This window comes from Grampus griseus (genome assembly GCF_964374135.1).
Source record: "Grampus griseus genome assembly, chromosome: 19".
Classification (NCBI taxonomy): domain Eukaryota; kingdom Metazoa; phylum Chordata; class Mammalia; order Artiodactyla; family Delphinidae; genus Grampus; species Grampus griseus.
Window position 1 is genome coordinate 8,191,951 of NC_139013.1, and position 26,524 is coordinate 8,218,474.

The 26,524-nt window shown below is 52.1% G+C and overlaps 1 protein-coding gene across 1 annotated transcript in view; it reads right to left on the minus strand.

Moving 5' to 3' along the window:
• Positions 1-26,524, minus strand: part of BICRA (BRD4 interacting chromatin remodeling complex associated protein) — a 75,836-nt gene that overhangs the window by 14,121 nt on the left and 35,191 nt on the right. Inside the window, exons 2-7 of the mRNA XM_082676499.1 lie at positions 10,048-10,148; positions 7,923-7,968; positions 7,779-7,821; positions 5,713-5,778; positions 1,089-3,056; positions 379-555 (exon numbers count right to left, since the gene is read on the minus strand). Of these exons, the coding sequence (XP_082532625.1) occupies positions 379-555; positions 1,089-3,056; positions 5,713-5,778; positions 7,779-7,821; positions 7,923-7,963 (2,295 nt within the window). The 5' untranslated portion in view covers positions 7,964-7,968; positions 10,048-10,148. The remainder of the gene's footprint in view (positions 1-378; positions 556-1,088; positions 3,057-5,712; positions 5,779-7,778; positions 7,822-7,922; positions 7,969-10,047; positions 10,149-26,524) is intronic.

The following is a 26,524-nucleotide window of genomic DNA, read 5'->3' on the forward strand; positions in this document are numbered from 1 at the left end:
ATGCGTGGGAAAGGAGTGCCAGAAACCGCCTTGGGAGGGAAAGCAGGAGAGGGGGCTTTGACCTAGACCTCTTGGTATCTTCCTTAAAATGTGAGCTACCTGAAGATTAGTTACCCAGATGGGAAAATGATCATTCGAGGACCTAATCCATTTCCTGCTGTGTGGATCTCGTGTCCCTGACTAGAGTGTGGTCTCAAGCATCCATGACTGTCCGGAGACCCTCAGGAAACATCTGGGGAGCCAAGGAGAGCACCGTTTCCCAAGCCAGCGAGACAGAGAGGCAGGCAGGGCAGCCAGGGAGCGAGCGGAGGGAACGGGGAAGGGGGGCGAGGGGCAGGGCTGGTCTGCGCTGGGACAGAGGCTGCTGGGTTCGTCTACCTGGGGGGCCGGCGCCGGGGAGGCCTGGCTGTCGGGGGCCTGAGGGCCAAGGCCAGCTCCTTTGGTGACGGGGGTGGTCAGGGCTGGGTCTTGGGCGGGAGGCGGGGCGCTGACTATGACCGAGGCGGGCACGGAGAGGTGGGGGCCCTCTGTGGAGAGGGGCTGCTGGCTCCTCTCCTGAAACAGGCAGCCCGCACAGGGTCAGAGGCCATCCCCACGGACCCGCGGCCTCCCCACCCTGACACCCCGCCCCCACTGATGCACCAGGGAAGCGGGTGGTGGGAACCGGCTGGGGGGCACCAAGGCCGGGGGCTGGGAGGGAGCCCCAGGGTCCAGGAGGCCACAACCCGGGGCAGCTCCGAACCCTCAGTCCCGTGAGTCGTCTTCCAGCTCCACCCCAATGTGCATCTCTCCTGCCCCATCTGTCCGTCCATGTCTCAGCCACTGTCTCTGTGTGACCCCTCTCCAACCCTCCAGCAAGTGGGCAGTCTGTCAGCCAGTCACTCTCCTTGTCTGTCTGTCTCTGTGTCAGTCAGTTGGCCCTGTCACCCTCAGGCCTCCTCCTCGGGGACCTGGAGCAGGGGGGCCATGTCTGAGACGCTCTCCCTAACCCACAGGACCCTCCCACCCGCTGCTTCAACCACACCCGGTTCCAGCTCTTGGCCCCTCTCCACACAGACCCCCCGCCCCTGCCCGGCAGCCCTGGTTACCTGGGGCAGGAACATCTGCAGGGAGTCCTGAGTGAGGATGGCCGTGGCGGCGGCAGAGGGCGGCTGCCCCAGGACCATCTTCTCCGGGCTGGACGCCAGGCCTGGGCTGGGCTGGGGGGTGGAGGCCTGAGCCGGGGTGGCCTGCGGGGCAGGGCCCTGTGCGGGCTGCTGCTGTTGCTGTGCCTGCGGCTGCTGGAGGCCCAGAGGCAGCGGCGTGCTGACCGCGGGGGACGCCTGGGGCGCCGTCTGCACTGCGAGGACAGGCGCGGCCTCCCCAGCGGCGGCGGCGGCGGCAGGGGTGGCGGGCTGCACCAGACCGTCGGGGGCGTTGAGCATAGCCACGGCGCTGGGGGGCAGAGTGACCCCCTGGAGGACGGTAGTGGCGGCGGGGCCGGTGGGTGCCGGCTGGCTCTGTGTGGGCAGGCTGCCCGCGGCCAGCGACACGGGCATCTGGAAGAGCGCTGGCTGGCCCACCTGGATGGGGGCCGCCGAGAGGATGTGGGCTGCGCTGTGGGCCCCGGAGTGGGGGGCCAGCACAGGGCCCAGGCTCAGCGGGCCCGCCAGGTTCTGGTTGGTGAGGATGGGGTTGGCGATGAGCTGTCCGCCCGCGTGGGGGGCTGCGGCCGCCAGGATCTGCCCGCCCACGTTGGCCGGCAGGGCCGAGAGCGGCTGGGGGAGCTGGACTGCCGACGTGCCGGGCAGCAAGAACTGGTTCTGGCCCGGCAGCATGTGCTGGGCGGGGATGACGATGCTGCTGCCTTGATTCAGGAGGTGCACGCTCATGGGCTTGCTCAGGGCCCCGGGGGGTTGCGGCGGGGCCCCGCCCGTGGTGGTGGCGGGAGGCTGCTTGAAGACGTTCGCCTGCAGGGCGGGCGCCGGGAAGCCCGACAGCACCACGTTCTGGCCGGCCTTGCCCGCCGCCATGAAAGTCAGGTTCTGGGGGGCCTTGGGCTGCTGTGGGAGGCCCCCTGCCTCACCCTGGATGGTGAGCGTGGCGCCCGCGGGGGCGAACGGCTTGGGTGTCAGCTGGTAGAGCTTGGGGGGCAGCACGCCGGCAGGCTTGGGCTGGATGGGCGTGGGCGTGCGGTGCAGGATCACGTTGGGCGCCGGAACCAGTGGCGACGTGCCGAGGCCCGGGGCCACCGCCAGCGGCTGTCCCGAGGGCGCCCCGCTGGCCGCGGCCGTGGCGGCTCCCGCCCCTCCGAACACCGAGTTCCCATTGAGCGTGGTGGCCACGGCGGCAGGGAGGTTCTTCTGGATGACCAGGCCAGCCCCCTGCGGCGAGACGCCGGCCGATGCCAGGGTCACTGGCTCTGAAGGGCCAGCTGCCGAGGCCAGATAACCGCTGACGGGCACCTGCTTGGCCAGGAGCTGGGAGGTGGGCGGGTTGAGTGCCATGACGGGCTGGCCCACCACCTGGATGGGAGCCAGGCCGAGAGTAGCCGCCGCGGCGCCCCCGGGGCTGCCGTTGGGCAGGCCCTGAAGGCCTGGGATGGGCTGCAGGGTCACGTTGCCCAGGCCCACGGGCTGCAGGAAGGGCTGGACACTGAGGGCTTTGCTGACCACGTCCTGGGGCGGCACCAGGGCCTGGTGGGTCAGCACGGTGGGCGGGGCCTGCAGCCCCAGCAGGTCAGCCCCACCCGGGAAGAGGGCCTGGGGCCCCGTGGCCACGGCGGCAGCCCCTCCGGTCCCCGCTGGGCCAGCCCCGCCATCCGCAGGCTGCAGCGTGGGCAGCTGGAAGGGGCCCAGGTCCAGCTCGGCCTCGGCTTCGAGTGTCTGCTCAGTGATGTTGGCCTCCTGGAGGCTCTGCTGGAGGATGTCACAGGGCTGGTCGGTGCCCCCGCCGCCCCCGCCCCCCGCCGCCGGTGAGCCCAGGATATCATCTTCCAGGAAGTCGAGGTCCACGCTGGGGGCCGGCTGGCTGGGCTCTGGGTTCAAGTGGTTGCCAGAAGCTTCTTGCACGTGGAGCTGGAGGCAGGTAAGGTGTGAAGGAGAGAGCCGAGGTTAGCAAGGGGCTGGGCTCGGCACCGCAGAAGCAAAGGGCACTCGGAGTCAGGGCGGCAGGGATAGGAAGAACCTTCCACCTAGAAGTGGCTGGACCCGGGTTCAAATGCCAGCTTTGCCAGGGCTGGGCTGGGCAACCTGGGGCTTGCTTAATCCAGCCTGTTTCCCCATCTGCGCACGTCAGCAGAATGTAATAAAAACCATTTTCTAAACAGCCGTACAGGCCCGTAATACTTATCTGCAATTCCCAAACCCGAAAGGCTCTGGAAACCACAAACGTTTTGCTAACTGTAGGCTGTAAATCCTGAACGGAACTCAGGTGATGCTCTGAGGGAAAGGCATAATTCATCCACGTAATGTGACTCGCCTTAAGTCCGACCACAGAAAAGCGAGTGTGTTACGTTACATGCCGCACACACATATTCTGCATCACCTTTCCAGTATCTGAAAAACCCTGAATTCCAAAACAAGCCTGGCCCCAAAGGTTTCAGATAAAAGATCGTGCGGTTCTGTTAAAGGCAGCAGCGGCAGCAGCTACCGGACGGGAGCCTCACTTGGTGCCCAGCGCGATGTGAGCCTGACTGAGCAGCTACCGGACGGGAGTCTCACTTGGTGCCCAGCGCGACATGAGCCTGACTGACTGACTGATTGATTGCTTGCTTGCTTGCTGCGTTGGGTTTTCGTTGCAGTGCGCGGGCTTCTCATTGCAGTGGCTTCTCCTGTTGCGGAGCGCAGGCTCTAGATGGGCGGGCTCCAGCAGCTGTGGCACACAGGCTCAGCAGTTGTGGCACACGGGCCCAGCCGCTCCGCGGCACGTGGGATCTTCCCAGACCAGGGCCCGAACCCGTGTCCCCTGCATCGGCAGGCAGACTCCCAACCACTGCGCCACCAAGGAGGTCCCGAACCTGATGTTTCTTAAATGCTTTCCGGGATGGCAATCCAGGACACGAGTGTGTAATCGATACATGCACGCATTTTTGAGCAAATATTCTACAAGTAATAATCATGCCAATGGCATGGAAAACCCACTGATACTTGACCAGGTAATGGATCAAAACCTGTAGTTCGGGGGCTTCCCTGGTGGCGCAGTGGTTAAGAATCTGCCTGCCAATGCAGGGGACACGGGTTCGAGCCCTGGTCCGGGAAGATCCCACATGCCGTGGAGCAACTAAGCCCGTGCGCCACTAGTGAGCCTGCGCTCTAGACCCCGCAAGCCACAACTACTGAAGACCGCATGCCTAGAGCCCATGCTCTGCAACAAGAGAAGCCACTGCAATGAGAAGCCCGCACACCGCAACGAAGATTAGCCCCCGCTCGCCGCAACTAGAGAAAGCCCACGCACAGCAATGAAGACCCAACGCAGCCAAAAATAAATAAATAAAAAAAAAAGAAAAAAAAGAACAACAACACCTGTAGTTTGAAAGATTCTGAGTTAATCCAAGTGGAGGGCTCAGAGCAGTACCTGGCTCTTGGCTGGCACGCGGGAAACATCTAGCGTTGTTACTGTCATTATTACTGTCCACGTTGTTGTTAATAACAGCCCAGTGAGGTGGGCACTGCTCCCTCCTTGCCTCCCAGACCGGGGAAAGGGGTCACCCTGCTGCGGAGTGGAGGGCAGTGCCTGGCAGGATGGGGGTCCGGCTCAGCCCCCAACCAAGGACCAGGCAGTTCTGAGTTCCTAACGGCTAAATGGCCATAACCAAACCCGCCTCCTAGGACAGTCGTGACATTCACTGACGTCACATACAGGAGGTACTGAGAACCTGACCAGGGACGTTATGGGTATTAAAAGAGGACGGCATGGGTAAGAATAATGCGTATTGTTATTGTAATGTAATGTAAATAACATGTAAATGTAATAACACGAACATAAGGTTTGTTTGTTGGGTTCTGGATTTAGTCATTTATATTACGCCAGATAAAGTATTTGGAGTGTTACTGTGGTTGTTGCGAGGATTAAATGAAAATTACTGTAAAGGGCCTGGTATATGATAGGTATTCGGTAACTGATAGTTATGTTGATGAAGAGGGAGGAGGGGGGAGCGGGAGAGAGAAGAGGAGGGGAGGAGGAAAAAGGAGGGGGAGGGATGGGGAGCGAAGTGTGGAGGGGAGAGGCCACAGGAGAGGAAGAAGAGGGAGGGACGGCTGGCACTGAGTAATGGCCCGTCGCACAGTAGGTGCTCGATAGAAGTCCACTGTGTTCCCCGCTCGGGGCTTTGCTCATCACCCCAGCCTTCCTCTTCCAGGTGGAGACTGAGATCCACAACAGTCGATCCCCTTCCCCCAGGTCACATACTCCACCCGTGGCTGGGCCGGGACAGGACCCCCACCCCCCACCCCCGCCCTGCCCACTGTGAACTCCACAGCCAGCCTCTGCCTCTGTACCACCTCTGTAGCAGCTGCCCTCCAAGGCCAGGGACTGAGGACCACACCTCCTTCTCTGAGGGGCCTGAGGGCACAGCTGGGGGTCCAGCAACTCCGGCCTCACCTCCACCCCACACTGCTTCTCAGTGACTGCCCCCTGACCCCCTCCCGGCAAAGTGCCTAAGGGGACAGTGTGACCCTTTCTCCCCTCCCCCACTGGCTGCCACCACAGGCCCCGAGCCCCCGGGCCACTTACCCCAGGACCTTCATAGAAGGCACTTTGGGCCTCCCCGGGATTATCCAGGAGGTCATCACTGTCAAGCTGCAACAAGACCCGCCCCCACCCAAGGTCAAAGGTCAGCTGGGCAGTGGGCCGGCCCACCTCTAGAACAAAAACCAATTTAGGGTTACATGGGACAAAAAGACAAAGACGAGGTGGGGGGGCTGAGGGGGAGATTCGAGGGGTACAGGAAACTCCGCCTCCAGAAAAGATGCCCCAAAGAAAGGGGCTTGGCTGCAAGATTAAAATGCGAGGCAACCCCAGCACTGAGTCCGAGCCTCTCCCGACACGCCTGCCTTGAACTCTAGAATCCTGCCTCCGTGGCTTTGCTCAAGCGTCTTTGGTAACACATCTGGCAGGGCCTGTCACCTTTGTCACGTCCTCCCGACAACTGTCAGTCCCTTCCTACTAAGTCGCTCCTTCCACCGCCCAGCCCAAGCACCCGGCACGCCCTGCCACCCGGGCACCTAATGTGCGTGCTGTTCCCATGTCTAGGAGCACAGGGACCTGTCTTGTTCCCGCAGACATGGGCAATGCCTAGAACAGGCCCCAAGCGCCCAATGAATGTCTGTCCACAGCCAAGCCTCCCCAGTGTCTCTGTCCAGCTGATCTTCTTCCAGAACCCCAGCCTGGTATATCCAATAGCCGCCCTTGGACTTCTACAATCCACCTCGAACCCCCAGTCTCAGAGAACGGTACCACCACCCACTCAGCTGCTCAGGTCAAGTCCAAGAGGCATTCTGGATGCTCTTTCTTCCTCACCATCTAATCCACCAGCAAGTCTAGTGATTCTGCCTCCCAGACAGATCCCAGAGCCAGCGCCTGGCACCTGCTCCTGTGCCTGCCCTGGGGCCCAGGCCACCAACCTCCACTCCACACTCGCCTCCGCTCCACAAATTATGTGATACATCCCCTCTCAAGGAGCAGAGCTCCGTTCCCTCCCTGTGAGTGTGGGCGGGCTTAGTGACTCGCTTCTAGTAAATGCAGTATGACGGAAGTGACAGTGTGTGACTTTGGAGACTAGGTCATAAAAGGCACTGAGCTTCCTCCTGGCTCTCTCCCTTGGGTCACTTGCTCTGGGGGAACCAGCTGCCATGCTGTGAGGACACTCAAGCAATCCTATGGGGACGCCCACATGGTGAGGAGCTGAGGTCTCCAGCCAACAGCCACGGCAGTGAGTCATTGTGGAAGCACATCCTCCAGCCCCAGACAAGCCCTCAGATGACAGCGGCTCCAGGCAACATCCTGACTGCTACTCAGGGTAGACACTGAGCTAGACACCCAGCTAAGCCACTCCCCAGTTCCTGACCCTCAGAAACTGAGAGCTCTAACAAATGTTGTTTTAAGTCACTAAGGGATGGGATAACTTGTTATGCAGCTGTAGGTGACTGATACAGCTCCTCATGGCTCAACAGACATCCACTCTCCCCCACTTTGTTCCATTCTCTGGAGTGCAAACAGAATGTGGCATTCTCCTGCTTAATAACCCATCAGAACTGCCTGTCACGTTCAGAATAAAGTCTGAACTCCTCAATCAAGGTCCTCCAAGCCCTTCATGACCTGGTGACTTCTGTCCACTCCAGTCTTACCACCTTCTAGTTTCCCCTTCATTCCGGCCCCACAGGCCTTCTTTCTCAAACTTTCCAAGCTTCCTACCTGTCCTTCCCCTGCCCAGAGTGCCATGGGCACCTCCCTTTGATCCCTCAGGTTCACACCAGCTAGAGAAGCCCCTGCTTCTGCCTCCCATTCATTTTCTTTTAAACCTCTTTTGTTGTGCAAGTGACATTATTATTTCTTATGCTGCTCTGCATGGTGCTTCCCACCATCACCTTTATTAGCTCTCTGGTTGCTCTGTTTACCAAGGAGATGTGTATGGAGTGAGGGCAGGGATTTGCCAGCTCTTTCACTCTCTGCCATAACCCTGGGGCCTGGCTCATGGAAGGCAAGGGGCAGATGTCTACTGAATCAGGGGGGAGCGTCTCTCAGCTCCCAATTCCACAGGCCCCTGCCCTGGGGATGCTTCTCTCTGCCCCAGCACTCACCTTCTCAGATCCATGTAAGAAGTCATTGAGGGCCTGAGGGTCACTGAAAGAGAGGAGAGGAGAGATATTTGAGGAGATGAGGGACAGGGGAGGGGAGGGAGAGGGTGGGGGAGGGCGGGGTGGGGTGGGGAGCCCATTACTCACCAAATCACGTCTAGTAAGCATCTCCCATCCTCATCATCCATCGCCACTGGGTGGGGCGGGGCGGGAAGAGGGCAAGGGAGACAAGTTAGATGTCGGCAGCGTGCCAGGACCCTCCCTGCAAGGACCATTCCCTGGGGCCAAGACCCCTGGAGGGGTCAGGGTTTCTGTCCCCTTAAGTCTAGGGGCATGGGTAGGGGTGGGGCAGGTGCCCTCTGTACCAGAACCTCCTGATCAGAGACAGACAGCTGCCTCTTCCTCCTCCCTCTCTCTCCCCAGCATCTGATGACGATGGTGATGACATCAACCCAGACTGAGTCCTGATCACATGCAGGCCCCGTGCTAAGTGCTTCACACACATGTAACTCATTTAATCCCCACAGTATCCCTCGAGGTGAGTCCTGCCACCCCCGCTCTGCAGATGAGTAAAAGGAAGAGTTGAGACCATGGTTCTCTGCCTCCCAGCTAGCAGGTGGCAGAGCCAGGCCTGAACCCAGAAGTCTGGCCCCAAGCCTGTGCTCCTGTCCTACACGTGACTGGGTGAAGGAGGGAGGGAGGGGAGGCGGCATGAAGGGGCCCGGGTTCTGGGTCCCCCTGGAAGACACATGCAGCGTGGTTCTCAAGGAAGGGAAGAGAGAGGGAGAGGGACCAGGAGGGTGGGCGCTCTGAGGCAGAGGAACCGCCGGAGCCGGGCTGAGCCTGTCGGAATGATGAGGACGGCTAACATTTGTCTCCTGCTTACCAAACGCCAGGCACTGTCCCAAGCGTTTCACAAATGTTAGCTTGTTCAGCCCCCATGGGAAAGGGATGCCGTGTGCCCCATTTTACAAGTGAGAAAACAAGTTCTCTGTGTTTGCCCATCCACCCCTGCGCCAACCACCACTGCTCCGGACATCCCACCAAGCTTCCACGCACCCATCTTTCCAAACTTCCACCCAACCACCCATCTTCCTCGTCTTCCAAACACACAAACGGACCCGTCCTTCCACCCACTCCTCCTTTTTACTTTTTTGGGCCACACTGAGAGGCTTGCATCCTCTCAGTTCTCCAATCAGGGACTGAACCCGGGCCCGGGCAGGGAAAGCACTGAGTCCTAACCCCTGGACCGCCAGGGAAGTCCCCATCCGCCTATCCTTCCATCAGCCCACACATCCTTCCCTCCCAACCGCGCAGACAGAACACGAGAAATCACACACAATCCCAGTCCAGGGCTGTGGAGTTCTTAGCCTCTCTTTTTCTTCTTGGTAGGGGGAGGGGGATGGTGAGGACATGGTGACTGTCGTGCACCGCCCCCCTCTTCCCCGCCAAACACACACAAAATCTTACTTGTGCTCTCAGCTGGGTCACAACCCCTAACCCCCAATAGCATTCTCTGAACTTCCTGATCGCCACTACAGCCCCTATTACCCTCGACGGCTCTGTGACACAAAGAATCTCAGGGAGGGACCCCACATGGTTAGTTCAGGGTCTTCTCTGAACAGTACCTTGGAGAGTCTGATGAAAGCAAAAGACCCTCTTGCCAGAAACATGCATGTGGGCCAGAAACGTTACACGTTCTTTCCCAGGGGGAAGTGTGTCATGGGACACACACATACATATGCACATACGTACACACTTCGTGGGCCCTGGGTTAACAAGCCCAGTCTAGAACGGAAACACACGGCCCCGGAGCCTCACACACCAATCACCCTCGCCTCTAGAGCTGGCCCCGGGGACTGCCCCAGAGAGGCCCTTCCAAGGCTCTTGCTGCGTCGGTGCAGCAAGATAACACACTCTCTCCGGCTTCATATCTCCGCCCACACCCACTGTCTTCCCAGGTCACCAGCTCTGTGGCCTACGAGCCCCTGCCCTTCCCAACCAGCCTAAGGTGGGCAAGGCCTGGCTAGGGAATGACAAGGCAGGATCTGCAGAGAATCTGGAGAAGACGGAAAGCGGGGAGGGAGATCCTGGCTGCAGATGGCATGGAGGTTGGGGGAATGGCCCGAATGACCCAGGGGGCCCAGGCTGGAGAGGGAGGGGCTGAAGGATGTGGCTGAGCCAGGCTCTTCCAAGAAGGAACGTCCCTTCCGGGGAGGTGGACGGGGGACCACGGCCCCTCCGGGAATGAGCGGGATGCTTGGCTGGTTACCTGCGCTACAAACGAATCATGAAGGGAAGGAGGGGGTGTCCACTCCAGGTCTACGCAGGGCCCCCAGCTGGGGACGTGGGGAGCGTCCTTTCGGGGGCCAGCTGTGGAGAGAGAATGAGAGAGAGGCTGTGAGTGGGACAGTCAGTGAAAAGGAGAAGGATGCAGTCAGAGAGACGAGAGGTCAAATACAAGTTTAAAACTACAGGAAACAACACTGTACATTATCACATATATATAAGCAGACACACCGCACTATATCTACATATACTGTGTGTGTGTGTGTGTGTGTGTGTGTGTATATACACACACACACACACACATACATCATGCAATAGTATATAACATTATATGGTATAATCCTTCAGCACTTCAATCTAGCAAAATACAGTCAGGTCTTGTCATCTGAGGTGCTTATGTCCCATAAGGTCACTGTGAATTTGGGATTATGGCCACTGAGTTGCCGCCCCTGGGGAAAGACGGGGTTAGCTTCCTGCCAGCCTCTGGTCCCATTCTCATCAACCCATCAATATATCCCCTTGGTTTATGTGTGTTTCTGTTTAAAGACACCTTGTTTGGGACTTCCCTGGTGGCACAGTGGTTAAGAATCCGCCTGCCAATGCAGGGAACACGGGTTCGAGCCCTGGTCCGGGAAGATCCCATATGCCGTGGAGCAACAGAGCCCGTGTGCTACAACTACTGAGCCCATGCGCCTAGAGCCCGTGCTCCGCAACAGGAGAAGCCACCACAGTGAGAAGCCCGCACACCGCAATGAGAGTAGCCCCTACTCGCCGCAAACAGAGAAATCCCACGCACAGCAACGGAGACCCAACTCAGCCATAAATAATAAATAAATAAATAAATTTATTTTAGAAATAATAAAAACAATAAAGACACCTTATTTAATATAAATCCTTGATTCGCTCACACTGAGCTCAAGGCCAACAGCGCTATAACTCATGCCTGAGGGCGGGCCATCTCACACGCGCGATTTCTCCAGAGCACATCGCAGCCTTCCTGTGCTTACGAACACTGGGCGGCCCTTCAGCCCTACACGGGAGGCGCCGTCTTTAAGATCAAAACCACCAACAAAAAGCACAAAAGTGCAAAACAACAGGGCACTAAAGAGGATGCTTGTTTATAGCTCTCGCGCTGAACAGAGAGGCAGAGGGTCGCCGCGTTCGACCTCAGCTGGGAGCACGCGCATCGGGAGACTCAAATAGACTCACGGCTCTACACACGTCTGCACGTGACCAGGAAAGCGCCGTGAGTATTGACTCAGGGGTTATCAACGTTAGCAAATCGGCAGATTCACAAATATGGAATCCACGAATAACAAGGATTGACCTGATGACAATAATGGTGGTGGCTGTGATGATGATGATGATGATGATGGTGGCTGCTGGTTTTAAGTACTCTGCACGGATTAGCCTGTTCACCATCTTTGAATCCCTATGAAGCAGGTGCTTTTCGCAGCCCCATTCCACAGATGAGGAAGGCGAGGCTCAGAAGGGTGAGCCATATGCCCTAGATCCCTCCAGTGGTCAGTGGTCAGGCTGGGGTCTGAGCCAAGGTAGGCTGACTGCAGAGTCCCCACCCTTAACCACTATCCCACAGACGGTCCTCTCATCATATTGGTTTTTTTTTTTTTTTTGCGGTACACGGGCCTCTTACTGTTGTGGCCTCTCCCGTTGCGGAGCACGGGCTCCGGATGCGCAGGCTCAACGGCCATGGCTCACGGGCCCAGCCGCTCCGTGGCACGTGGGATCCTCCCGGACCGGGGCACGAACCCGCGTCCCTTGCATCGGCAGGCGGACTCTCAACCACTGCGCCACCAGGGAAGCCCCATATTGTTTCTCTTTTAAATGTGAAGCCAGCATGGCCACAGCGTCAAGATAAGACGAAGCTGGGTGACAGCCTTTGTTAGCATTTTGTGAATGCCTGGGATAGCTCAGATCCAAAAAAGCGATAAAGCGAGAGCAGATGGAAGAGAGAGGAGGAACGAGAGCTGCTTCTCCTTTTTATGGAGAGCCCCAGGCCCCAGAAAGATCTAGAAAGCATCTGTCACAAGACCCTGGAACACGGGATCCTGGCCCATCTAGATTCCAGGTGCGCTGCCCTGGACCAGGCGGCTTTGTGAGAGCCGCCAGCTGCATGTGGGTTCTCCCCTCCTCCCTGCCCCACGCTTTGGGTGTGGCCCAAGTTCTGTAAACGTCGGACCAGAAGTAGAGCCAGGAGGTGGGTGTCTCCTGAACAGGGCTCTCCAAACGGGATCTGCGGGTGAATGTCCAGTGGGAGGCTCCAGCCTGTGAGAATCTGTTATCCATGTGTTTTCATTCAGACGGTCACAGCGGACCAATGGATGAGGGGGACTTTCCGGGGAGAGGGCAAGGCTCTGCATGGTGATGGGGTGTCCGTTACATGGGGGTTTAAAAATTCACAGCTCAGATTTGTGTAAGTCAACACATGTCAATTCAACGCCTGTTAATTTTACCTTTAATAAACTGTACAAAATAAATAATCAGCATAGAGTTGTAGTAGGGGAGGAGAGCTAACAGACATGGCAAATGTTGGTAACTGTGAGAGCTGGATGATGGCTACCTGGGGGCTTCAGTACACCATTCTAGTTAATTCACGTCTTCTTGAAAGTTTCCAAAATAAAAAGAAAACCATTTGTCGATGATCAGCAGGTCCGGGGTTCCTCTGAGATGGGTCCCCCGTTCAGGTGCCAGGGTTGGCATCTATGTCGCTATCAGGTTGATGCCAAGAGGCCCAGCATGGGGTGACAGTCTGGGGTTGGAGTCAGCAGTTCAAATCCCCACTTCCCCACACATGGGCTGAAGTCGGGCAAGTGACCTCACCGCTCTAGGCTTCAGTGTCCTCATCTGTAAAATGGGCACAACCATAGTCCTTATTTTCGCGTGCGGCAGTGGAGAGGCTCTTAGGCCTTTAATCCTCAGGTGCAGTAGAGTATTTCGTAAGCGACAGATCCTGTTACACAATCATTTTAGCTGCCATGTGAATCTTACCTAGCGTGGCAACTCCCAAAGCTTTCTGGCCACAGCCCAGCCAGGTTGGACAAAAGTCCCCAGGCCCCAGCTTTTCCACCTGGTGCCTTTTGCCACATTTGGCCCTTGAGCACATTTTGAAGGGTTTACACCCAAGGCAATAGAAATACAAGCAAAAATAAACAAATGGGACCTAATCAAACTTATACGCTTTTGCACAGTAAAGGAAACCATAAACAAAAGGAAAGGACAACCTATAGCCTGGGAGAAGATACTTGCAAATGATATGACTGACAAGGGCTTAATTTCCAAAATATACAAACAGCTCGTACAACTCAATAACAACAAAACAAACAACCCAATCAAAAAGTGGGCAGAGCACCTAAATAGTCATATCTCCAAAGAAGACACACAAATGGCCAACAGGCACATGAAAAGATGCTCAACATTGCTAATTATTAAAGAAATGCAAATCAAAACTACAGTGAGGTATCACCTCACACCAGTCAGAATGGCCATCGTTAAAAAGTCTACAAATAATAAATGCTGGAGACGGTGTAGAGAAAATGGAACCTTCCTGCACTGTTGGTGGGAATGGAAATTGGTGCAGCCACTATGGAGAACAGTATGGAGGCTCCTGAAAAAACTAAAAATGGAGTTACCACATGGAAGGGTTTACATATCATTTGATTATGCACGTGGTCCGACTTAAACTGCCAGGTACCAGGTCTCCTTGGGTCCTTCCAAACCCCTGTTGTTACCCTATTTGTTAGGTGAGATAAACGAGGCTAAATAGAGTGTTGAATGGGAGACCATGGGCCACACACAACCAGTGATACGTGCCCCCTGCCCACTCATGCACAGGGCTACCCGGGATCCTGCAGCTCTCAACCTGGCAGACAGAGGGCGCCTTGAAAGACACAAGTGAACCCACTAAGAGTGGAAAGACAGAATTTGAATGCTGTCTGGATACCTGATGATACTAAGAAATTGTGATTAAGATTCCAGGTATAACAATGGCATCGTGTTTTTGTTTTTCTGCTTTTTTTCCTTTAGAGTCCTTACCTTTTAGAAATACATCCTAAAATACGTAGGGGTGAAATGATAAAATGTCTGTGATTTACTGCAAAATAATCCAGTTCTGGGAGTTCAGGGGCATACTGACCCGCGCTGTCCAATACGGAAGCCACTAGCCATGTGTGACTACGCGCATTTAAGTTCAAGCTAATGAAATGAAATTAGGGCAGATGACTTGAGTAGTTATTTGTCCAAAGAAGATATACAAATGGCCATAAGCACAGGAAAAGATGATCAACACCACCAATCATTAGGGAAATGCAATCAAAACCACAGATGCTGCCTCACCCCCATCAGAATGGCTACTATCAAAAAACCAAAAATTAACAAGTCTTGCCGAGGACCTGGAGAAACTGGAACCCTGGTGCTCTGTTAGTGGGAACGTAAAATGTTGCAGCTGCTGTGAAAAACACTTTGGCGGTTCCTCAAAAAATTAAAAATAGAATTAGCATATGACCCAGCAAGTCCACTTCTGGATATATACACAAAAGAATTGAAAGCAGGGTCTTGAAGACATATGTATACACCCACGTTCACAGCAACACTATTCACGAGAGCCAAAAGGTAGAAACAACCCAAGTGTCCATCAACAGATGAACGGGGAAGCCAAACGTGGTGTCTATTTACAATGGAGTATCATTCAGGGAGGAAATTCTGATACAGGCAACGGCATGGATGACCTTAAGCTAGGTGAAGTGAGTCAGTGACAAAAAGACAAAGATACCATCTGATTCCACTTATGACGGAGAGACAGGAAGTAGAATGGCAGTTGCCAGGGACTGGGGGCAGGGGAGGAGAAACCGGGAGTTATTGTTTAGTGGGTGCAGACTTTCAGTTCTGCAAGATGCTACAAGTTCTGGAGAAGGATGGGGGTGAAGGTTGCACAACTACGCAAACGCACTTCATGTCGCTGAATCGCACACTTCGAAACGGCTGAGATGGTAAGTTTTGTTATGTATATTTTACTGCAATAAACAAATGGGAAAAGAAGGGAACAGTGAGGAATATGAAAGTTGTAAATAAAAAAGATTTACCTTAAAAGTGTAAAGGAAATTAAACATTTAGTTTGCGGTCACGGTGGCGGCATTTCGTGGGCTTGACAGCCACACGTGGCTGGTTGCTACCACACAGGACACCGCAGATCTAGAACATTCCCATGGTGGCAGAAAGCTCTCTTGGACAGCGCTGGTCTGTCAGAGTGGCGGAAAACTGAAAATTGGCAAAGAGTTGGTTGATGGGGTCCATGTTTTACTATTCTACTTTGTGCACATTTGTGGTTTTCCAAAATGAAAATGTTTTACTTTGAAAATACTTGGACATCAAAAAATCATACGTCTCTCTGAGTTTTTATTGTCTGTCTCCCTCACCAAAATGTCAACCCCCCCAAGGACAGGGATTTTTGTCTGTTTTGTTCCCTGTGGGACACCCAGAGCCTGCACAGAGCATGGCACATGGTAGGGTGTCACTAAATATTTGTGGGGTGAACAAATGAATTTGCACAGGGGGTTAAACAAACCCAATCATTCGTTCGAAGAGCAGCCTGGTGAGAAAGGCATTTACTGATCTCCCGCTCTGTGGCCAGCATGGGGGAGAGCTGAGGATACCGTCATGAACAAAAGCAGACCCAGTCCTTGACTTTGGGGAAGATCATGACTAGTGGTTCTCAACCAGGGGTGACATTAGACGTCCCTCTCCTTCCTCGACACACACATACTCAAAAAGCTTTTGAAAAAGTGACCAGGGGAGGCGGGGGACACACAATGAGCATGCAAAGCTGCAAGCCCAAATTACGCACAGGGGAGTGGACGTCTTGCGTTCCTTCAGAGCAGAAGCTTTAAAAGCCATCGCATGGTTCTGCCCAAGTCCTGGCATGACATGGATACGTGGACAGAGCCACAGCCAATGCACGAAGCTCGGACACGTGAGCGAGAGAGGAGCCTTTGCTGTTGTCAGCCACTGAGATCCAGGGCTCACTCATTACTGCAAATCACTCAGCCGAAGCTGACTGATACATCTCGGAAGAGCCCACCCTGCCCCAGGGCTTCCTTGGTATCAGGCCCTGGGCTAACCCCACAGCTATTGATTCCTCCCAGTCCCCGGGGAGGCAGGAGGAACGTTTCCCACAGCGCAGGAAACTGAGGCTCCCAGGGGTCAGGACACTTGCCCCAAACCACACTGTGAGGCCAGAATTTGAACTCAGACCCTGTGATTCTGAAGAACCTCATTCTCCACCACTGGGCTATAAAAAGCAGGAAAAGCTGGGCTTGCGAAACCACAACCAGCTCAAGAGAACAGCCATGATGCAACAATGACAAAGTGTCCTTCCAGAAAATCGTGTGAATTCCTCCGGCACTTGGAATGCCATTGGAGTTTTGCGTTGTCATCAGGAGTTGTGCAGAAGCCAGGCTGCTGAGCAGGATACAGAATTAAAAGTCCCCGCGAAGCTCCAGAAACAGGCTAATTTTAATTTAGATTTAATTTAATGCTAGTAACCCTCGGGTTATTTGCAAGTCATAAAAATGAAAGTCGACGGAACTCTACCATTTGCTGATGGGAAGTGATAGGTGGAGAAGAGGATGTGGCAAAGTCTAGCTGTTGCTTTTCCAAACACCGTTTCCCCACCCCTCCTCGCCCTGCTCACAGAAGCCTGGTGCTGCTCAGGGTAACCCCTGCCAATTCCAAGATGTAAACAAACGCTGTTCTGAGTCAGTCAGTCTCTTTCAAACTATGGGTCATGCCTTTGAGGGTTGTGAAATCAAATTAGCAGGTTGCGACAAGGAATTTTTTTTTTTAAGTTAAAGAGTATAGGGTCAAATGGAATGGGATAGAATAGAAAATACTAAAAAGCATCACACAGGGTAAGCAAAAGGACCAGTTTGTGATACTGGTTTCAATTATGTGTGTCTCTGTGTGTACATATTTCCTACTGTGGGTTGTGGCCCAAATAGCTTTAAAATAATTGGACGAGGCCAGGGGCACTGCTATCCCCTTTATCAGTCATTCACTTTCCCAAGCTTCCTAGCAGCTAGGCTAGCCATAGTTTTGCAAATAAGTAAAAGCCAAAGTGTACAGAGCTGGGTTCTGCTCAATGAATCTTCTGGGGAAGACAGAATTTGGGGAAGTTTTTCTTCCAGAATATAAAGACAGAGCTTCTCTAGGGAGAAAGTCTTTTGCTTCTTGCTTCCAGCTTTGAATACAGTTGAGAAGACTGGAGCTGTGGCAGCTATTTTGCAATCATGAGGCAATAAATCTGAGGCTGATAAGCCTACCTGTGGAGGATAACTGATGAGAGGAGAGAAAAAGCCTAGGTTCTTAACAACTCCTCGTGGGTTGCCTGCCTCCAGACTTCTTAATCCTTACAGTTTAAGCCACTGTTAGGTTTTCCGTTATTTGCAGTCAAACACAACCTGACACAAACGAGTTGGCATTTCTAGACATCTTTGCAGCCCATCACAAGGACTCTCAAAGCCTTCCGTGGGTCAAGGACTGTACTCTGTGAATCCGCTGATTGAGAAGAGAGGCCCAGCAAAATGAGAGAGGGCTGATGGTAAGGGGATCTGAAAAAAAGTCCACTGGGGCCAAAAACTCTTCTTCTCCCTAGTCCCATGTTTAGAGCTCCTCCTATTTATTATCCAACCCTTGAACTTGGGCTGGCCTTTTGACTTGCCTTGGCCAGCAGAATGTGGTGGAAGTGATGGTGTGCGTTTCTGAGCCTACTCTTTGCCCAGCTGCCATGTGACAAAGTCCAGGCTAGCCTTTTGGAGGACAAGAGACACATGCCCATCACCTCTATCATCCCAGCTCACAGCCAGCCAAGCCCTAGAAGCAGAGCCGCCTAGCTGACCTACAGCTGTACACACCCAGGTAAGACAGAAGTAGCCAGAGGTACCCAAGGCCAAATTCCAACCATTAGAATCACCGTTTTGTTTTAATCCACTGTGGCGCATTGTGTTTTCCAAAGATGGCTGAAATAATGTCTCCAACCTCCCATGATCTACCAAAGTGCGATCTTGCCAGTCCTCTTGAATTGAGGAAACTTTGTGCCTCCTTCAACCAGGACAGTGCAACAGGAGTGCCACTATGTGACTTCTGAAGCTAGGTCATAAGAGTCAATTCAGTTTCTGCCATGTCCACCAGGACATTTACCCTGGAAGCCCTAAGCCACCTTAATAGAATTCTGACCGCTCTGAGGCCACCACGCTATGGGGAAGCCTAAGCTAGACACATGGACAGACCATGAGTAGATGCTTTGGTTGATGGTCTTATCTTCAAGTCATCCCAGCCCAGGTGCCATTCATGGCATATGAACAAGCCCTCAGCCCCCAGCCTGCGAGTCTTCCCAGCCAAGACCGCAGACATCATGGAGCAGAGACCCACTATGTCAAATTCCATGTCAAATTCTTGGCCCATAAAACCTGTGAGCATAATACAATTGTTCCATTAAGCTGCTACATTTTGGGGTAATTTGTTAAACAGCAACAGTAACCAGAACAGCCTCTAAAGTTGGGGGTTATTTGTTATGTGGCAGCAGCTAGCTGATACAGCCCTCTCTAGAGACTAAGTACCAACTTTGACCTCACACCTCTGACTCACCCAATTCTTTCTTTTTTTTTTTAAATTAATTCATTTATTTTTGGCTGCATTGGGTCTTCATTGCTGCATGCAGCCTTTCTCTAGTTGCAGCGACGGGGCTATTCTTCGTTGTGGTGCACGTGCTTCTCATTGAGGTGGCTTCTCTTGTTACGGGGCACGGGCTCTAGGTGCACGGGCTTCAGTAGTTGTGGCACGCGGGCTCAGTAGTTGTGGCTCACAGGCTGTAGAGCGCAGGCTCATTAGTTGTGGTGCACGGGTTTAGCTGCTCCGCAGCATGTGGGATCTTCCCGGACCAGGGATTGAACCCATGTTCCCTGCATCGGCAGGTGGATTCTTAACCACTGTGCCACCAGGGAAGTCCCTCACTCAAGTCTTACCCATTCCACCTCCCAAATCTCTCCACTTTATCTCCTCCTCTCCATGACCACTATTCCTGCCCAGATCCAGGCCTCACCATCTCTCTTTTCATCTATCCATCCAGCCAGACTTTTGGGGAGAGAGAAAGAAAGAGCTATTTGGAGAGCAATTAAAATCGACACCACCTTTATGTTCAGTGACCTTTAGAGTTCTAAAATCCCTGAATTAGTTTAACAACATAAAAGCGTGCCCTGTAAAACTTGGATTGCTCATAAAGCAACTGGTGTCTAGCTCCTAAAAGCCTTGTTTACACAGGTAGTCACACACTAGAAATGTTTGGTATGTTCTCTCTCTTCCCTTTTTGCCATTCACCGCTCTCCTAAATGCAGCTGTAAAGTCACAGACTTGCCGAGAAAATCAGGGATCTGAAAAGGTTGTTGAATTTTTCTTAATACGAGTGTATGAAAAACAGGGGGAGATTCTGAGGAGTGAAACAGGTAACGGGGTGGGGTGAAGGGAACAAGAGCAGGGATTACACTGACCGGACACAGAGCTGCCCAGGGCATCAAGCGAAAGAGAACACTTCAAGTTCAGGAAAAAATGGAGTTAAGAGAAGTGAAGGGGAAAGAAAAGTCCCTACAACATTCCACACATGCTTTAGACCACTTGTTCCTAAACGTGGGCAGGCAGAATCACCTGGAAGGCTTTTAAAATAAAGAATGAAAAGAATGGATTTCAGAATCAGCAGGTTGGGGGCAGGGGCGGTGGGGGGGGGTGCTGAAAATTTGCATTTCTCACAAGTTCCCAGGTGCTGATGCTGCTGGTCCAAGGACCACTGCTCTAGAAGCTTCCGTCTCTTTAGTTTTCCTTCTGGGGCTCTTGCTCTTGTACAGAACACAAGCCACCAGTTCCTAGCCAGTGTCCAGGCCCCTGACAATGTGGCCTCACAGGCTCCTCTCCGAGGCTCAGGAGGGTCCAACATCCAGTCTCAGTCTGATATCCTTTTAAACAGAACTTGGATTTGGTTCCATTCAGCAATGTACCCTCCTAAGAGGATGACTCATGGTGAGTATAGGCCTTTTGCCCCTTTGCCAGAAACTTCCTTTCTCAGCCTCCTTTGCAGCCAAGTGTGGACACGGGAAGATTTTTACATTTGGATAAAAAAGCCAGAGACTTACATTGGGAAGAATTATTTGCCCCTACTCTTTCCTGCTTGAGAGAGTGATGTGAAGCATGGTGACAATGGCCAGTGCTACAGCAGCCGTTTTGCACTCCTGAGGGGGAAGGCCCAGTGGATCAGAGACAGACCCAGCGTCCTGGCAACACTGAGTTGCCAAATATCCCTGGCATGGCCTTCAACTAGATGTTTTGTTCCAGAAGAGAACTAAAAGCCTGAATTAACTAAGGTTAAACATATACCTACTCTACAACCCAGAAATTCCACTCCAAGGTATTGACTTAACGGATGTGAAAAGTATGTCTACAGAAACATTTGTACAGAAATTTTCATGGCAGCATTATTCACAAAAGCCCCAAATCGGAAACAGCACAGTGTCCATCGACTGGTAGATGGAGAAACAAACTATGTTATATCCACGCACTTGAACACAGCTTAATGATGAAAGGGAATAAACTACTGATACAGGTGAGGTCATGGATGAATCTCAAATCCACCATGCTGAGGAAAGGAAGCCAGACACAGAAGAACATTCATTGTGAGATCCCCTTGAAGTAAAGTTCTAGCGAAACTGATGGGGAAAAAAATCGGAGGTGTGATTGCCTTAAGGGGGCAGCAGGAGGGGGAGAGGGCTAAGTACTGACTAGGAAGGTCCACGAGGAAATCGTCTGTGATGGTGGAAATGGTCTGTAACCAGATCTGGGTGATGGTTACATAGGTAATATTCGCCAAAATTCATCAAGCAGCGCACTTAAGGTCTGTGCCTTTTATTACACTTAATTTGTATCCCGGTGAGGCACAGCTTAAAAAAACAAAAAAAACCCCTACACAACCAACTCTTGTGATTCATGGCAGTTACGTTCTACGAAGTTGCCACAAACACTGAATTAGAGAATAAGGAACTATTGCTCCTGGGGGAAATACAGCTTCTCATGAGCCTCTGGTCCCAACATTTTCATCAACCGATCAATACATAACCTTGTTTTTAACGTGTGTTTCTGTTTAAAGACACCTGATTTAATATATACGGCGGATTCATTCGCAGCGAACCCATAACCGACGGCGCCGTAACTCACACCTGAACGAAGCTCATCTGAGACACATCACAGCCTTCTGGAGCTTAGGAACACTAGCCAACACTTCAGCACAACGTTTGGGGGGCATTTTAAACAGTGAAATCAGCAACCAAAAGCCCCAAAATGTGAAAAACGCGGCACTAAACAGACCAAGAAAAAGCCACTTGGCTACAGTGTACGAGCTGAAACAAGAAGACAGAGGATCGCCCTGGTCCATCTCAGCTGGGAACAGGCACGCAGGACGACTCAAATTTTTCACCTGCTCTGCATATGTCTGTAGATGACCGGGAAAGCACCCGGTGTGCTGAGCTGGGGGTTACAAAGAGATTTTAGCAGGCAGATGAATTCAGAAATATGGCGTGTGGGAACGAGAATCAACTGCACAGGGAAATACCGGTCAAGATTATAGCACATTTATTTATTTACCCTTTACCCGGAGGTTTCACTCATGGGCCTGATCCTACAGGTACAACCTGACATATCCAAAATTATACATTCAGGAGGTTTTTAGGGCAAGGTGTGTGTCTACCAGCGAGATATTGGAAGTAATCCACTGGCCATCAGTGGAAAACAGGTTCACTAAACTGGGTCCATCTAAATGGGAATACTATGCCGCTGTAAAAAAAGAATGAAGGATGCAAATGGCCAACAAGCCCATGGAGAGATGCTCAACACCATTAGCCACCAGGGAAATGCAAATCGAAACCACAAGTGGAGACTGCTTCACCCACTAGGATGGCTACAACCAAAAAGACAGACAATAATGAGTGCTGGTGAGGATGTGTAGAAAGCAGAACCCTCAGGCACCGCTGGTGGGAGTGGAGAATGGCGGGGCCTCAGTGCAAAATAGTCTGCGAAACTCCCCAAACAGTTAAACACCGTTACCACGTGACCCAGCAATTCCACTCCTACATAGATACCCAAGAGAAATGAATACATGCATTCACACAAAAACTTGTACCCAAATGTCCATAGCAGCATTCTTCACAATAGCCAAAAGGCTGAAATAACTCCGATGTCCACCAATGGAGGCACGGATCCACAAAACGTGGTCTCTCGGTACGGTGGGATATTACTCGGACATCAAAAGGAACGAGGCACTGATACACCACAGTACAACACGGATGATCCTTGAAAGCATCATGCTGGGTGGAAGAAGCCAGACACAAAGGACCATATATTGTATGATCCCATTTTATGAACTGTCCAGAATAGACAAATCCACAGAGACAGAAAGATTAGTGGTTGCCAGAGGCTGTGGAGAGGGAGGAATTTGAAGTGGCTGTTCTTGGGCACAAAATTTTTTTTTGGGGGGGGGGTGATAAAAATGTTCTGAAACTAGATAGTGGTGATGGTTACACATTATATAATCTTGAATATATAACCTGTGAATATACTAGAAAGTGCTGAATTGTATACTTTAGATGGGTGAATTTCATGGTATGTGAATTATATGTTAATAAAGACGTTATTTTTATTTTTTTTGCAGTACGCGGGCCTCTCACTGTTGTGGCCTCTCCCGTTGCGGACCACAGGCTCCGGACGCGCAGGCTCAACGGTCATGCATGGCTCACGGGCCCAGCCGCTCTGCGGCATGTGGGATCCTCCTGGACCAGGGCACGAACCCGTGTCCCCTGCATCGGCAGGCAGACTCTCAACCACTGCGCCACCAGGGAAGCCCCAAAGACGTTATTTTTAAAAAAGGAACAAGGATGTTCTCCATATACTGACAGAGAAAGTTCTCCACGACTATTGTTCTGTGCGGAAAGTAAAATGCAGAACAGTGTGTATAAAACGTCACCATCCGCTTAAAGACAGTGGGGAGGAGATACAAGAATATATATTCTAGTAAATCAACTATACATCCACTTAAAAAAAAAAAAAAAGACTATATATCCTAAATGCCTTTCTAGGTCTAGAGAACTTCCAGAAGGATCTCTACAGCACTAAACTCACTTATGAACTAGGAGGGGGACCCAGCAGATGGGACAAAGATGGGACGGAGACACTCCACTGCAAATTTTTCAAAAATAGTTTTTGGTTTTTCAGCCAATGTCCTAACCATTCCAAAAAGCAAAAGTTTTTTTTTAATTTGGTTTTTTTTTTTTTTTTTTTTGGCCATGCCCCGAGGCTTGCGGGATCTTTGTTCCCTGACCAGGGATTGAACACGGGCCACAGCAGTGAAGGCTCCAAGTCCTAACCACTGGACCACCAGGGAATTCCCCAAAAAGTACATTTTAAAAAATGTGTTAAAAAAAAATAAGAGGACAGTTTCGCCATCACTCATCAGCGTAAACTGTTACTTGCAGCCGAATGCACACAAACTGAAAAGCTATTCAGTGGTAAAAGGAAGCACTGGGATTTGAACCCAGACTTCGGGACACCAAATCCTTGGACTGCCTTCCAGGACACCCCACTGCCTCATTTCCAGTGTCCAGGAAAATGCTGCGAAACTGGGCATCTGCTGGCACGACCTCCCTTCCCTCTACCCTTCCCCGGTGGAAATTCTTTTCTTCCTGAACTTGTCAGGAGCCTTCCCTAATCATGGCCCGATTTCTCTCACATGATGCTTGAGGCAGAACCACTGGGGAGTCCTGAGAAGTGGGAGCCTGAGGTCTACCCCACGAGGGCCAGGGAGTTGGGTGGACAGGTCCTGAGCCAGCCATGGGTTTGTGGTCCTGGTTTCAAGATGCCACATTTCATCCTGTTTCTTAACAAATGCCCCCCACCCTCCTCCAGGGCTTACTTACAAGCAGCATCGTCCGTCTAACCCTATCTGTGCTCACCCCTGGAGGGCTGCAGCGGAGTCGCTAACCGGCCTCTGGCTTCCTCTCGGGTCCCTTCTAAACTCAGCTCCCCACTCGGGCCAAAGAGATCCATTTGATTTGAGGTCACGTCCTTCCCAGGACTCTCCACTGCCCCACTCACTGCTGGGGAGACAGCGGCAAGGACGACAGACATCCCTACTCTCCTGGTGACGTTCTAGGACAGGAGTCAGACCACGAACAAAGACATGGTGCCGAGAGGAGGAGAGCAAGGAGGCGGGAGAAAGGTGCTGTGGGGAGGGGGCGGGGAGGGCTGCGGGTGCATTTTTAGGGAAAGTGGTTGGGGCGGCCTCACAGAAAAAGGGGAGTCTGAGCTGATGTGCAGGAGGTAAGGGAAGGAGCGATTCAGACACCCAGGGAAGGGTGGTCCAGGAAGAAGGAACAGCAGATGCAAAGGTCCTGTGGCAGAAACACGCTGGGGATGCTTGAGCGACAGCAAGGAGGTGAAGCGGGGTTGAGGAGACGATGAGGGTCAGCCACAGAGGGCCTGGTGGGCCGTGGTGAGGACTCGGGCTTTTATTCTGGGTGAGTCCAGGGACGTGACCTGACTTGGGTTTTCACAGGATCCCTCCGGCTGCTGAGTGGAGAACAAATTGCAGGAGGTGAGGATGGGAGCAGGGAGCCCAGAGAGGAGGCAATGGTGGCAGGGGAAGAGGCGAAAAGTGGTTGGAGTCTGGATTTGATGGCAAAGCAACAGGGTCCGCACACGGACTGACCAGGAGGTGTAGGGGAAAGAGCAGAGTCAAGGGCCCGCTGGAATCTGAGCCGGACAGCAGGGCAGAGCAGCTAAAAGTGAGCGGCCAGGCAGGATGTGAAGTGCACACGCGCCCTTACGCCAGCTCTCTTGGTTGATCAAGCAACTGCCCCAGCTAAGGCCATTTCTCGCTAAGGTATTCTGATGGTCCCAAAGCTACTAATTATCTTATTAGGAGAGGGCTTGGCCTCCCGCCCAGGACCATGCAGGGAGGGCTGCTGCTCAGAGCCTCAGAGACAGAGAAAAATAGCTGAGATATGCAAGGCCTTCAAATCTTCCTCACCCAGCAGCTCTTTGTGTGTCTTGTTTCAGAACCTGGCCTTTCCCCAAAGTCTAAACTGAGATTGGCGGTTTACATCTGACTTTGAATCCTTAAACCATCTGGGGGTATACGGTGTAAGGTAGGGATCCCATTTCACCTCTTTCCAAATGAATGACTAATTTTTGGTCCCCAGCTTGGTTTATCAAGTCTCTCCCTTCCCCATCAATGTGGCCACTGGCCACTCTGGCCTCAGACCAGATGTCCATACTCATCCTGGGCTCTCTGTTTGTTTCCATTAGTAAAATGTCAATTTCTAGTTATTCCCTAATCTCGGAGATAAAACATATTCAGCTGGACAGGTAATCAATAGATGGATTGATGCTGGGCAGAAGGTGATGGACAGTCCAGGCAGCAAGGTGCCTCAGAAGGGTACAAGGTCCCCAAAGCAGAGACCACGATGTCCCTTTGCTTGACAATACATTCTCAAGTAACTTGACTTATAGATCACATTATCAACTTTTAATGAAACTATCCTCACAAAAAGAGACAGAGGGCATAAGGACGGACTCACAAAGAAACCAAAAGATTAAAAATCATAAGCTACAGACACAAAAGGTCACACATCGTATGATTCCATTTCTAAGAAATGTCCAGAAAAGGTAAATCCACAGAGACAGAAAGCAAATTAGGGGTTGCCAGGGGCTGGGGGAGGAGAAACGAAGAGAAACTGCTTAATGGGTACAGGGTTTCCTTTTGGGCAACGAAATTATCCTCGATAGGTGGGTTGGCAGGAAACTAGATAGAGGTGATGGTTGCATAACGTTATGAGCGTACTAAAAGCCACTGAACCGTGCACTTTAAAATGGTTAACTTTTTAAAATTGAAGTATAGTTGATTTACAATGTTGTGTTAGTTTCAGGTGTACAGCAAAGTGATTCAGATATACATATATATATATATATATATATAATTTTTCAGTTGCTTTTTCCCTTATAGGTTATTATAAAATATTGAGTATAGTTCCCTGTGCTACACAGTAGGTCCTTGTTGTTTATCTCTTTTATATATAGTAGTGTGTATCTGTTAATCCCAAACTCCTAATTTATCCCTTCCCCCTCAAAATGGTTAATTTTTATGCTATGTGAATGTTATCTCAAAAAAAGAAAACACAGTTAATGTAAGCAGAAAATAAAGACGATGGTCCTATTCCTATTGTAAGCTGTTCCTATTGTAAGCTCTTTTTAAGCCATATTAAAAAGTAAAATCAGGGACTTCCCTGGTGGCACAGTGGTTAAGAATCTGCCTGCCAATGCAGGGGACTCGGGTTTGAGCCCTGGTCTGGGAAGATCCC